At 36.1% G+C, this 15,596-nt stretch overlaps 1 protein-coding gene across 2 annotated transcripts in view; it reads right to left on the bottom strand.

The window, feature by feature from the left end:
• Positions 1–13,316, bottom strand: part of LOC121418185 (cell surface glycoprotein 1-like) — a 35,600-nt gene extending 22,284 nt beyond the window's left edge. The window contains exons 1-2 of one of the 2 annotated variants that reach the window (XM_041611912.1): positions 13,114–13,316; positions 3,413–3,583 (exon numbers count right to left, since the gene is read on the bottom strand). In XM_041611912.1, coding sequence (XP_041467846.1) covers positions 3,413–3,583; positions 13,114–13,239 — 297 coding nt within the window. In that variant the 5' untranslated portion in view covers positions 13,240–13,316. The remainder of the gene's footprint in view (positions 1–3,412; positions 3,584–13,113) is intronic. The other variant, XM_041611913.1, reaches the window with a different exon arrangement.
• Positions 13,317–15,596: the final 2,280 nt, after the last annotated feature.

The following is a 15,596-nucleotide window of genomic DNA, read 5'->3' as shown; positions in this document are numbered from 1 at the left end:
AAGATCCCCACACAGATAAGCGTCCGGCCCGACGCTCTACTCGAATCCTGTGCTTATTTGCTGATTTCTCAGCAATTACACAATCTCTTCCAGAATCCTTTGGCACATGCGTTTTATCTATACAAACAGACACTTTGGTGGTCATTTCATTGGATTCTGTACGAACTCATTTTGATATCGTTACCAAAACTAGCATTTACCTGTAAGTTTGCATTGCACTCTGACAAGACTTACACAATAATAATGATTGTAAATAATCAATCTGATACATGGCTGGCATAAAACATGTATAGAAAATATTTCTGTTAAATCGGGGACCATTGCAATGGTTAATCATTGATTTTTCTCACCATTGTACAAAATAGAGACTGTTGAATAGATTTGACCTCAAAATTGTAAATACTTTCACACTATCATAGACTCTGTTTTGTGTATATGAATTATGGTTTTCTTAGTAAAGAAACTGTTCATTTGTTTTGTTTTTTTTCTCACTCATCTTTCGCTTTTCATTTCCTTATAAAAAAATATGATCAAATGAATGGATATGTAGAAATCTAATACTTCCAGAAATATGGACTATACCATACATTTACATTTCCTTAATCATTTTCTATGTGCCTCCTAAATATGTAATCTGTTAACCTCATTACAATGTATGGGAATGACAACATCATGATGGAGCAAGGCTGTTCAGAACCCTGTAACACATAGCTTAGTGTTTCATTGAGGTTCTGTTTTTATGATCAATTACATTGATTATTGTGTGCAATCAATGGCACAAACCAACGATATGATCAATCACCACACTTTGTGTAAGCAGGACCCAGAAATTCTCCTCCAGCACTGTCATCATGAGTCATTTCTCTTTTCTTGGTAAAGTGTATCATGAATGTCATCACGGCCATTGTGTGGAAAAACATCATCTCGGTCGGATGACATCGGCTGAGTGAATGGTCAGATTACCCAGAATACCTCCCGCATGTCTCACCAACATGGACATAGATGCCCTTAAGTGAAACCAATTTGGGATGAAATCATTTCTCTTATTAATCGAAAAGAAAACACCAATATTGCACCTACCACTTTCCACAAAATGTTTGGTATACTAAATGATAAATTTTTAACTTATGTTTCTCCTGTTAAAATATTACATCTGTAAATTTCAAAATAAACCCTTGAGTGTCGATGGTTTCAAGGCTCTGTTGAAATGTAACATGGACTTAGAATATTAGCTTGCCAAGAAAAAAGATAATCTCACTATCCATTTCAAGAAGTCAAGATTTGAATTGAGAAGCTAATCTTATTAATGTTTCACTCTTGGTTGCTTGTGTATATATTGTCTTTTTTTTCTTTTTCCCATGATTTGTAATTTTGTATCTGTTATTATTTTGTAACTGTTGATTTATATATTCAATATATTCAAATTATTGAAAGATAAAAAAAAACCACATCTGCATCGATTCAAATTATCATACCTCCAGGATCATACTTTTTGAAATTTTTAAAGAATACAATGTTTCTTTAATGACAGTCATCATGTGGAAAACATCCTCTCTGCCAGGATGACTGCTGCTGAATGGTCAGATTACCAAGAATGTCTCTCCCATGTCTCACCAATTTCAACATCAATTTACATTAACATACCTCCATGATCTTACATTTTGGAGAATACAATGTTGCTTTAATGACATTCAATGCTGCCACAAATTTGCAGGGAGTCGAGCGGAAATGAGTGATTGCTCCGTGAGTCAACCCAACCCCGTCCCAGACGATATCAATGTTAAGACCTCAAAGTTCAACATCACCTTTGTAATCCTTACATAGGCCGTGACGCAACAAGGTATTAGCTGTATAGCCATATTCGCCACATGGACTTCATGCCTATGTAATTACAGATTACTACTCCCCATGAAGGCTGTTACAAAGTTTGCTCAAAATGGAATCTACGTGCGATTCAGCATGCCATCTTGTGTGGATAGAGTTAAGAGGAATCAAATGTTGGATCTTGTGTCCCGCCGCAAATTACATCCTGTATTTCTGCATGGGCCGATTAGAAATTTGTCAAACATCATCACCTCCTACATCCTAATTTATTCATTAAATGAGAACAAGTACATCACAAAACCCACATTCTACCTTTGCGACTCTCTACAACTGATATTGCAAATAATCTGAATAGAGGTCTAGGGGCACTTGTTTGCAGCCTGGCAAATATATGGTTTGAACAAAATACCAATCTAATCATTTGAAACACAGTGATAATATGTCGGAAAACAAACTGGGATCACAAAGCATTTCATATTCCAGTCATTGGAATTAGAAAGATAAATACTAACAGCTATCTAAAATTCCCTGATATTTCTGAGAGGGGTGGAGCTTCTTCTCTATTTCGAGACAAGTGACGGGACTAAAAAAAGTATCCAAGGTACAACAGGTTGAATGTACAGTATTAAATAAAGATGATTGATTATAAAGCAACACCATTTTCACTTATATTTCATTATTTCATGCTAGGAGTTCTATTCAATGTCATCAGGGGCCCGTTGCATAAAGAGTTGCGTTTAAACACAAGCCAAAAAAATCAATCGCAAGTCCCAAATGTGCGCTGTTGATTGGTTGAAAATCAAGTTGTGCATGATTTTTAGTTGCAATTGATTGCAACTCTTTCTGCAACGGGCCCCAGGAATATTAAAGCATTGAGTGATTTTATAATGGCATCTCCCCACTTTTCATTTTTCTATTCTTTAAGACAAATAAAATTCTAATGTTTATCAAGGAGTTATCACCCCTTGGTAATACAAAAAAATAAGTTGGGATAATGACATCGTGAGCTTACTAATTGCATATTCATGAAGACATGCAGAAAACCGTTTAACCAAAATAATGCAAAACTATGAAATGTTTTTTTATACATGATCAGTTTTTGATGTAATATTCAGTGATTTGATAATAATAATTATTAATTTTGTAAGTTTGATTTTACTCTATCTCTTCAAATATAATTTTCAGCGTAAGAAACAAAATCCTCTCAAATCATTGTGACTACTTTTTGTAGAGAAATCATTTTTTTGCTAGGAACTTGGAAGAATTAGGCAAATGTCTGTGGAACATTTTTGTGCCTTTTTTTTAATGTCAGGGATTTTCAATTATGAATTTACCTTCAGCCAATCAGATGCAAGGATTTGCAATAGCTTATAACAGTTTTTCTGTGAAAACCACAGGCTATCTGCTTCACAGAGAAATTCAGCAAACTTCAGGGGTGGGTTTCATGAAAAAAGTTTTTGACAGTGATTTTCAATAACCAATTTTCCTTCAGCCAATCGGATTCAAGGATTTCCAGTAGCTTGTAACAGTTATCAGTAAAGAACAGATTCATTTCATGAAATGCTGCTCCCGTGGTCTTTGAACTTACCTGGGCAGGTTTGGTGTCTTGGCTGGCTGCTTCAGGGGCTGCTGTGTTAGACTCACCCCCAGCTTCTTGTGGAGCGGGGCTTGCCGCCGCTGCTGCTGCTGGTTCAGCTGGGCTCTCTGTCGGTTTACTTTCTTCTCCAGCCGTGGTTTGCCCTTCTTCTGCCTTTCCACCCTGCAAAGATGTCAATGAAAAGGATGAAAATTATATCAAATATATAATCACCTGAGAGGCGTTTTGACTAACAGGATAAATCCCCTGCCTTAGGGTGTGTTTATGCTTCCTTTGCGAGGACAGAATCAGCGATTTCAAACATCAATTCAAAACGCGATCGTAAACGTGGTTCTGAGAGTGCTGTTTATGCTTAACTTTTCAGAGCAAATCATGATCTCCAGCTGGCTTCGCATCGTAAAGCGAGGTCAAATTGGGCGCACCTTTTTTCAAAAAGTTTTTTTTTCCAATTGTTGTTATTACGTGAAGATAACATGGAGCAATACGACTGTATTTGCCCGCGGATTTTCATCTCACCGGAAGCATGTACCAAATGACGTCATTTAAACACGTTTACGATCGTGGTTCTGTTTATACTTCCCCAGAAAGCCTGATTCTGGTCAAACGATGTTGACAACGCACCTTTTTGTGAGTTTACGATCGGCGTTTTGAAACAGTGTTTAAATGAAAGTAAGCATGGACGCAACCGTGTTTTGGACTAATCACGTTTGGAAACGCTGATTCTGGCCTGAAAAGTGGAAGCATAAACACAACCTTAGAACCACAAGGTCCAGGGTTTGTATCCCACCATAGCAACTCGCGTCCTTTGGCAATAAGTCTATCTACATTTGCCACTCTCCACCCAGGTGTGTAGTAAATGGGTATACCAATTAAGAGTAGCTATGCTTACATTTGGATAATGGTATGCTTCACATAGAAACATTTCATTAACCTCTATATCAATGTTGCATACTATCATTAAAAATTCTTACATATTTACACTGCATGCTGTTATTATAAATCATCATGGAATTATAGATTTACAAAAATTAATTGACATGATAAGTATAAATCTTTTAAAATGATTAGGGCTAAATATGATGACTATAAAGAATTTTAATAAACAAGCTCCGAGATGAACATGGACCCAAGTGATTGCTGGAGACAACCCAGTGAATTTGCTACATCACCCTGCTCAACAAGAAACCAAATAGACTATGAATTAATGTCCACAGCTCACTGGCAACCTCTTGAGGGAAAAAATGCATTGCCCCCCCCCCAAGATTTTACAGAACAGAGCCAAGCATCAAGGTGATCCATGTATACGGACGGATCCATATATCAGATATAAGTATGCAGAAAACAAATAATAAGTATGTAATAATTATTACTGGTGTTAAGTTGATGGGATAAACTGGGACCTGTCTTACAAAGAGTTGTGATTGATCCGATCATTCACAACTATGGACGGCCAGTAAGGTCAACATCTATTGTGCAGGTTTTTTCAAAATATTTATTAACTATGATGTATATTCATGCATTCATTGCAATTTTCTTGAAAATTCACTGAGCTTCTCTTTGTTTAGAAAGGACATTGTTCAAATTTCCTGTAGAATAAATCATAGAGATACCAGATACGATTGATTGGATTGATCATAACCCTTTGTAAGACGGAGTCCTGGAATCCAAAGCAACGTGGATATAATCTATTTATCTTTCCAAGAAGCTAAAGTGGAGCTAAAAATAGCATGAACATTCAAAATGCCAATGACAAGACGATTAGGTGATTATTTGCTTTATAATCCACATCTTGAATTATTTGATTGTATATTCTTCACAAAAATTGTTGGTGGGAGAATCCAGAGTAGCAATTGAGAACAGTCACACATGATTCATTCACACACACACACACACTCACACACATGTATACCAATTTCCTTGTTGTGTATTTGACCTACATAATATGAGCACTTAAACCACTATAGTCTAGAGTAGATATAGAACTACTATTACCATCATTTCTACATCTTACGCAATATAAATGCTGCAGCTACCAGACCATGCATCAGAAAATCACTTAAAAATCAATGCTAGGCTTTATTTAAGTTTTAAAAAGCCCTTATATCTGCTATCGAATTATCATCATTACGGTCTTAAGTAGATTTGTGACAAGTGACAACAAGTTAACATTTGTACCAATCTGTAAACCATCTTTACTCAACAATGCACAAGGTGACATATCTCTCATCAGACCAATCTCAATAAATGGTAAAGGCATCCTCACAACACAGACACATAGCAAACAGACTTCAGACAGACAAAAGCTTATTACATTATTTCAAATAACATACACCGGCGGTCGGTGTGAAAACACTTTCCTTGGTGTGACTATAGCATCCATTCCAGACATCATGTACAGGTTCACACTAATCTAGATAAACCAAATTTTCACGATTGATTGCATTGAAATCAAACGTATGATCAATCGTTATGCTTTGTGTTACGCAGCCCTGGTCATCATTTAATTTAAGCCGACAGGGAACTATCTCTTTCAGGTTTTTATTTTTATCCTGAATCAGCTTCCTCATTTGCATTTATCCTATTTGATCTATACATCACTGCATTAATAGGATTGATTATGAAAAAAAACCTGATATGAAACAACAAGTTCAACATCTAACACTTGAACTTTGTATCAAGCACTGGAAACCTTTTAACATGGACAAGGAATATGTTATCTCTTGTTAAATTTGTCCCTGTCCTTCCCTTTTCTACCTCCATGTTCTAACCACTGTCAGAAGGTAAACCCTTTAAAGTTCATATTTGTACATGTAGGCATATATCCGTGGTGCTAACAAGTTTGTGAACCCCCACGTAGACAACAACACTTGTTAGATTGACAGGCATAAACAACAAGCTAACAATTCTTAATGGTGCTTTTACAGTGTATTTCATGCATATGAATTCTAATGCCTCAAATCGAATGATCGTACGGTGAAATCAAACAGGGTTACGAGTTCTTGATCTGATTTGACTTTGTGCATAAGTAGAAATAGCACAAAGGCTATTAAGCCATGGATCACTTGAATAAATTGGAAATGTTGTTGTATCATAGGTTTAATAAAGAGTCCACTGTAGTGTCATGTTATCGATACTGAATGTAATAATGTAAAAGGAGAAAAGGGTCTGATGTTACTTGATACCCATTCATACCAGCATTTCAGCCAATAACCAATCCCACCGCTGCCACTGATTAGCATGCTGTGAGTGTAAGGTTTCACTAAACCACGGCCTTTCACTCTAGTCCCATCAATGAATACTCATGAAGGCTTTATGAGTTGCAGTTAACGATGGGTAACACATTAATGATTAGTAGTGTCATGTGTTATAATCAACCTGACACACTAATTAAAAGGTAAAGATATGATGCAGTCATGTCCAATTTGGCTTGTCCCGGTTCTAGACACATGGAAACTCACATAAACTTACAACTGATAATCTTTTTTTTTTCCTACTGGTTTTTAATCCTAAGTGGGTCTGTGTGCATTGTGTGCAACGTATTAAAATCTCACACTTTATCTTTCAATTTCTTTCAATATCTTTCTCACACATCTTTCAATTATCATTATCATAATGGTGTATTCATTTTGTGTTTTTACTATTATTGAGGGTCCTGAATATGTAAAATCGTTGACACTGTAAGCCTCTGTAAGCATGGATAAAAAAAAAGTTAACAAATGTGAGAATAGTTTCAAGCCATCTTTTATTTTAATGAAGTAATCAAATAATACCAAATTCAATAGAGGTGGGAATAATGTCAAGCCATCTTTTATCAGCAAACCAAATGCCCCCATCTGCTATATACATGTACATGTTCAAACAACTAATTTCATGATAATGAAGTTCCCAGGGAAATACTTTCTTGTAGAAAAAAAATCACAGTTAGCAACATTAGGTGTAAATACTAAATACATATATCAAAATGAAACTTTATCTTTACATTTCCACACACTGTACTACACTCAGATACCTACAACAACAAGATTTAAAGGGGAAGTTCACCCTAATGAAAAGTTTGTTGTAAAAATAGCAGAAAAAATAATAAAATATATTGGTGAAGGTTTGAGGAAAATCCGTTAAAGATTAAGAAAGTTATCAGAATTCAAAGTTTTGGATTTGTGACGTCATGTACGAGCAGCATTCCTACATAAGGAATGGTAAAAAATCAATGAATTTCAAATTTTGTATGGTTCCTGATAACTTTATTTTGTTTTCTATTTATGATCGGGTGTGAAATGATTTGTCTATTGATATACATAAGGCACAGTAAAACAATTTTCAATTTTCTGAGAAAATGACATTTCATAGATTTTTTATCATTCGCTTTGTAAGAATGCTGCTCGCATATGACGTCACAAATTCAAAACTTTGAATTCTAATAACTTTCTTAATCATTGACGGATTTTCCTCAAACCTTCACCAATATTTTTTATTATTTTTTTTTGTGCTATTTTTACAACAAACTTTTCTTCAGGGTGAACTTCCCCTGATGAAAAAGAATATTTTTCTTTTCTCAAAAATTGTTCTTCGCTCTAGATTAAATAGCAAGCTTATTACACTGTAACCTTGATGGCAGAATTGGCAGGTTGGAAATATGACCATACTTTCTGTATGATCTTGAATTTCATGAGCAGGATTCATGCCTCTATCAAGGGTACAAGATGGTGGTTCTTTGTTGATTATCGGAAAATCCTGTTTCCTTTTCCTGTTCCAAAAAGGTACAGTACATAACCTTCATTACAAGTGATGCTAAGGTGATTATCAAACTGAATATAGGTCATTGTAATACCTTCAGCAAAACCCTTTTCAAGTTTGATACGAAAAAAAGAAGGGGGAAAAAGTTGAAGCATAAGGTAACAGAAAAACCCATATCAAATATTTAAAAAAAAAAGCTTTGCAGATTCATCATGCTCCATTTCAAAAATCATCTGAATGGACATATCTAATATTTTCAAGTTTGATATAGAAGGTACATGTGAAAGATGATGTACTTAAATTCTGTTAGAATATCTAATTTAGTACATGAAGGGATCACCTGCCATTTGCAAAATTGGGCATGACTTTATAAATTGGCCCCATGAATAGAAGGGAGTATGGTTAAATTCTTTATTATTGAAAGGGGATAGATCTATATAGACCAAAATGCAATGGATCATGAATTGATCTCAAGGTAATGAACTGTCTCATCTGTTTGTTCTGACAAGACTTGATTATGCCATTCATAAATTCCACTACCTGGGTAATAGCACAGATGAAAATGAGATGATAATCATAATGAAAGTGGGGTAAACTGTTTGTTGCAACTCGCAAAAAGTCATGAATATAATACATCAAATTTGAATGTTTTGTAACTTATATACAATCCAAATAAGATCAAAATAACCATGGAATAAAGAAAGATTGACTCCATGTGGTAACTAGTATGTATAGTTAAAAAAAGTTATATGTGAACAGAAGCAGTACCAGGGAAGTGGGGGGGGGGGGGCACATTGACCTCAAAGTGATATCAATTTTCTTTTCTTACCTCTGGTGAATAATAGGGTCATTTGTAGAGATAATTGGCCCCCAAAATTCACACCCTTCTTTTTTTCCTTTTTACATCCCAATTGCTCCATGGGGGGAGGGGGGAGGGGGCAGTGAACCCCACCCGTGGCCCACTGCTACTACAAGCTGTACTGTATAGGCTTGTAAAATATATATATGCACTTATTGGTTGTAACACACATTAGGGAGTAAGCATCAATGCACTGATTCAACATCCACATGAATAAGAAAAGATTTTTGTTCTCACAAAATCGTTAAAGAGGCAACAGGGAATAATTTTCCAGGTATTGCATTGTAAATATTGCTCTACATATTATTATGGCAGACTGCTACACAAATTTTTGTTTAGCAGTTTTATTATAGATCTATAGTATTTGAAATCTTTTCTCGTACATCAAGAAAGCCTAATCAAAATATTGCGAATTAAAAAACATTCCCATATTTCCCTGCTGTCACTATATTTTGGATAGCTCTATGCTCCAAGGACGTAAAAAATCAATTAAAAAACATCTTTCTATGACAATACAGCACTATAGAAGCGAAGAATAGCTTGATTAGATGGATTCATAATCTTGAGCCGACATCCATCCCTCTCATCAACTTCATCCATTAAAGATCAGAGTTCATTGACACCGTAGGTAGCTGTCATTAACCGGTAAGGGGTCTACGCTCGATGAGCAGAAGTCACATAATATCTTCCATTACTGTCAAACATCATGTCAGTGCGTGGACATAAATGTACGATTCAGAATTTCATCTCACATGAGGGCAATAAGGATCCCTAATACAGCGGTTCTGACAATTGTAATATCAACCTTTGGAGGAAAAATTAAATGTAAAGGGCAGCTATTGGGAATAAAGTCATGTTACACCTTATTAATGTTGACAAGTCAAAGCAGAACTCTTGGACTAAATGGGTGATTTCAAGTCCTGTGTTGGCCTTGGTGTTGGTGTTTAAATTTGGATTGCTTCCCCTGGCTCCAAAACTTATTTATAGTTTGAAAAACTGATCCAGATCACATTATTAACACCTCAACAACTAGTGACTTACTTTATTTCAGGACCATCTTCATTTTATGTTTGGCATTATAATCATGTAAAAATTTACCTAACACCAACACCAAAAGGTCAACACCATACTTGAAATCACCCATTGTACACTACACACATTAAACACAAAGTAGCCCCTAACAGGTTTTTCATTAATTTTTCATCCACTCAGAACCCGCTTTTTCACCCAAACCCATCTTATAAATTCAAATACATTTTATTCATAACTGGTCATGACCCAAACATGTAGCAAATGAATCCTGATAAGAGGTTAAATACGTTCTACAATCGACCAGACAATTCTATAATCCCTCATAATCCAATTACCGGTATGCATCCCCACTGTGTATTATGTAACCATCATTAATGTTTCATTAATTATTGTTTATTGTTTATTCCAGCCTCCTGGTGCAAGAACTTATTCATTCATCAAGCCCCCCCCCCAGGCCTAGCCCCCTACCCCCCCTAAAAAATGAAAACAACAAATAAACTATTGATTGGTAACATGCAAACTAGTGATATTTTTTTTTAATTTTAAGTATGATTTATATCATTTTTTCTAACTTGGCTGGAAACCTTGTGCAAAATTTAAATTCATAGAAAAATTTGAATACAAAGTTAAAATGGAATTCTTTCAGAAATTAATTCAAAAAAGTGATTTTATACTAAATATTCAATAAATGCCAGTAAATTCTGGAAAATCTTAATTTTGGATGAAACGATGGTCAGTAAACCAATTCCCTATTTTTTAAGCAATAAATTCAAATAATAAACAGGTACATCTTTATCTTTCATCCTGAATTCTGAAATTCAGGATGCTAGAAAATAATGAACCCAGCAGCTCTGCCACCTCCACCACCCCCCCCCCCCCTTCTCTCTCCCTCTCTCCAAGGTATGTGAGAATTCAACTGGTAAAGTAGCAACTAATCTAAAAAAAAAATCCCAAGAAGATTCCATCTTCAAAGTATTAGCGATGCAATCAGATGCAATCATGTGGAGTGGACGAAACAATGAGCTCTGTATGCTCGATAGATAGACCTACAGCATACGAGGCATACCATCATGTAACACATTTGTTTCTCACATTAGTAATTGGTCTACATTGGTGACTGACGAAGAACCAGGGTCCCCTCTCACAAAGAGCTGGGATCGATTTCATCGATCTAAAATATGGAAAACCAACAATGTCATAATTCTTGATATACAGGAAATGTACACGTCACTGTAGAAGCAAAGAGAAAAACACTTTAATTTAAGGTAATGAAGCATCTAAGACCATACATGCTTAAAAAGAACTTTGAATGAATGTACATGTATGCATTTATGGCGTTGTTGGCTTTGCATAGTTGTAATTGATTGGATCTATTGCAACCCCACTGTAAGACTGGGTCCATGTATTCTATCAAAGGTACTCTCATGGATGTCAGTCAGATAAACAACCTCTTCACACTCAAGAGTGACGAATGAGCCACTGCCAACTGAAGATCATCCATCTGCTCTGACTGCCAATTTATCAAAGGAGTGAAACAACACCGCCATTATACACCGTTTTCTCTGCTTGTGGAGCATTTTTATGAATTGAAGACTATATGTATAATGGTTCTATTCATAATATGTATTGAGCTTATAGTATTAGTATTAGTATTAAAGTTTAATAGAAAACGAGAAAAAAAATCAATACTAAAGTTGAGTAATACCACCTGCCCTTTATGATAAAAATGGCCTTATGTGTAGAACATACAAAAGTGAAAGTGGCATAACCATTTGTAACAAAGTACCCAAGACAATCATAACTGTGTCTAGCTTGCCTTTACTCCAGGATCAATGTGATTGCCAACTTGTATCATGAGCACTGGGCTATAAACTGAGGAAGTAGTTTGATTTGCAAGATTTGCAAAAGACTATCACTGCAAGACCCACTAATACGCTTTTCATAAACCTATCCTCCAATTAGCCGCCTAAGACTAAGAGTAATGCGGATAATTCAATAAAAATTGCGTTCATAAACTCCGAAAATAAGCCGCATTATTTTTACGAGCGCCCGTCCTGAAAAAGGCGGATAATTGCCATGACAACTGGACACGCCCCCTCCGATGCGGTTGTGTTGGAAAAGGGTGACCTTGTGACCGCACCATGGCAATTATCCGCATTATTTGGAAATGCGTTCATAAACTCAAAATCTTATCCCGATGCCGCTATTATGCGGATAATAGCAGCATCAGAGTAATGCGGATAACTCTTGTCCTCCTCCAATTTTACGACCAAATTATGCTGCTATTAGCCGCCTAATTCATTTTAATTGGGTTTATGAAAGGGGTATAAACTAACAGTAATTATGATACCCCCCTTCAAACTTCATTCAGCTGCAGTATAAAAGAAAGGTTTAGGGCTTGGGTTAAGTCTAGGTAAGGGCAATAGGAATCTGAATCAAGGTTAAAAAATTCCTATAGAAGGTTCATTCACAGTACAAGGTGTGACCATAAAACTACCTCCATGGATGCAGATGTAGATGCAGTGCATAAAACAAAACTGAAAACTTTTAACAAATGATGAAATGCAAAAATAATTATACACTGAATAAGTACAAAAACAGTAAGTTGAGAAGAACTAAGATTAAAACTAATCCTAATAATCATTGATCCACCAATCTAAAAGTTAATACCAACTTATGGAATAATATGGCAGAAATGACCTTGACACAAATCATACATGTACATCAAGGATTAAAACGAATGTTGTCACATATAGAGAGCAGTTAAATCCCTCTGTCAATCAGTAAAGGATTGGATGCAACACACAGACAAAAATTCAAACAAGACACTGTTCTTTCTCTCTTGCTTCAAAACAAAACATCATAAAGGAACGCTAAAATTTTTAGAATGTCAAGAAAGATATGAACTCTCATGTTTTAACCCTTAAGTCTAAACTTACTAATGAAACAATCTACAAACTCATTAATGAACACCGGCACTCTATACAAATTCTTTTTTGTTTTGGTATTAAGGTTCCACAGTGAAGTCTCAAAACATTCTTCCAAAACAAACAAAACCAAAACTTACTGCTAGGATTTTGATCTTTTCCTGCAAGTTTGTATCCACCGTATCGAGCCTCCTGTTGAGCGCTGCGATGGCCGCCCAGATAGCATTCAGGGCATCTTGTAAAGAATACTGGCTATTGGCAGCCATGGTTGTTGCCTTTTATGTAACACCACAAAAGCCTCAAGTTTAAAACAGAGAGATGGCGGCTTTCAACAAGGTACACAGGTTGAGTGAGCAAAGAATGCAGAGGATACCAGCTCGTGATTGGCAAACGGTAAAGATAGGCCCAAGTGAATCGCTCTGAGTGCCAGGGTCTGGTTATCTTTGATAGACTAACAGGCAGCGGCAGGCAGCGGGTGAAGCTCCAATTATTTTTCATACAATATTTTTCTTTCTCTCAACTCCACTCTCACTCACTCTCTCATTGGCTTGTCTTGTTCTCTTCATGAAGTTGACAAATGAGTTCTGTAAGGGGGGGGGGGTGCTTATACATCCCGAGAGAGGTGCAGTGCCGTATGGCTACAAGTCGAGGTTGAGGGTCCCATTGGGGTCATGTGACGATGATGTCATTGCTCAAACTCTCGCCCAAACTGTGAAGCTAACAGTGGGAAGCAGCATGGCTTTGGGGAGCATGTGAATATGAGAATGTGTGGTTCGATTCCTTGAGGTATGATTACGCTTCAAGGGGATACAATCCATACTCTTAATTCAATTTCTAAAAGTAACTCCAACATTCCACAACTTTTCTTGACAGAGAATGATCCTCCAACACTTTGTTCGGATCAACAGCAAGATCTCCAGTGGATATCACTAAAAGAAACAGGGATAAAGCTCCTTAAAAATCTACTCTCTTGAAAATTTGAAGCTTAAAAATAATGCATGATCTTCAGAACTTCCTCCATGACCTTAGGCATGAGTCTTTCTTCTGTCCCCATTCTAAATGTCAAATACTTGGCACATGATCTCAAATGATTGCACACTATTAAGATCATCTACAACCTACATCAGTGACAAATATAGTACTCCCTTAACACTAGCAGCCCAAGTAACCTTCAAGTACCTTCCTATAATAAAGGTCATTAAGGTGAAATGATTTTTGACCCAAGAAATAACTTACAAATACCATAACTGGGCTTAAACTGGTGCACAAATAATTCTTTAAACCATTTTACTTTCATTTGGCTTGAAATCGTAATCTCTTATCAAGCTGTCCCTATTCCATGAAAGAAACACATTAATCCTATATGACTATAAGTATAATATACAGCTTTAACAAAACTGTCTCTATAGAAGATTTGTAAACTTGGCATAGTCACTGAAACATACATGTATCTGCTGATGTGTTTCATAAAAAATATAGCCTAATTCCAACTTTGCTTCAAATATAAATGAAGAATTAAATTAATAAAATTACAACACACACCACAATGAAGGTCAATCTGCCATAGGTGATGATGTATTTCAGTCACTTTGTAATACTTTACCATCTTCAGTAGATAGCAGGTCAAATAAAGTCTGACCTTAGCAAATGGTCAGGGTTTATATTCATTTGGTAAACAAGCTGTTCGGATACTTCTCAGATGGTCTAATGCCACATGGGCTAAACCCATTTGGTCTACTATCACTTTGGTCTAATTACTGTTTGTCCTACACTACACTTGGTCTAATACACACTCGTCTAATTCTCATTTAGTCTAAATGGCCACATTGTCTAATCTCCACTTCATCTGATGATCATTTTTCAATTTGTCAAATGACAAATAGTGTTAGATTAAAAAGGTATTTCATAGACAAAGTGGGTATAGCCAAGAATGGAAGACAAACAAAATGGAGAATGGTCCAAATGGATTCAAACAAAATGTTTATAGTAGACAAACTGGTCATAGACAAACCAAGAATAGACCATGTGGGAGGAGACCATGCAGAAAGTGGACGAAGCATGAATAGACCAAGTGGCAATTTTCCTTTAATACTCCCTTTTCTAACTAGGATTAGACCATGCGGGAAGAGACCAAACTGGTAAGTAGAAAGTGAGTGCTGGACAAGTGGCAATTCATGCATGTGGCCAGAAATCTGGCTTTTCACATAAAGTCACGTAAAAACACAGAAAGTGAAAAGCAAGAAAATATAGCATGCATGGTGTCCTGTGTCAAACTGTATTTTACAAATTACATATTCAACGTGTGTTTTTAAACACTCATTCTGCCTTCAAAGCATGAAGAGAAGACGTCCATAGAATTAGAAATGACCTTTACAGGCAGCCCTATATTGAAGTGTAGATGTGTTTATGGAGGAGCAGGCTGTCTACTGGGCATTGGGCAGAGGCACCGCATAGCTGGTAAAACCAAGATAAACACTTCCAGACAATGATAGATCTATTACATACATGAGATAATAGATAGTATTTCAATGGATGTATACCCAATTGAAGTGATGATTGGTGTCTTGGTCAAGGAGAAATGACAGTGTTGGGTATACGCTGAAAGCAATTGATCTTGATACTC

Source organism: Lytechinus variegatus, chromosome 7, assembly GCF_018143015.1.
Source record: "Lytechinus variegatus isolate NC3 chromosome 7, Lvar_3.0, whole genome shotgun sequence".
NCBI lineage: Eukaryota > Metazoa > Echinodermata > Echinoidea > Temnopleuroida > Toxopneustidae > Lytechinus > Lytechinus variegatus.
Note: the sequence above shows the minus strand (reverse complement) of the source record. Positions and strands in the feature narration are given on the sequence as shown.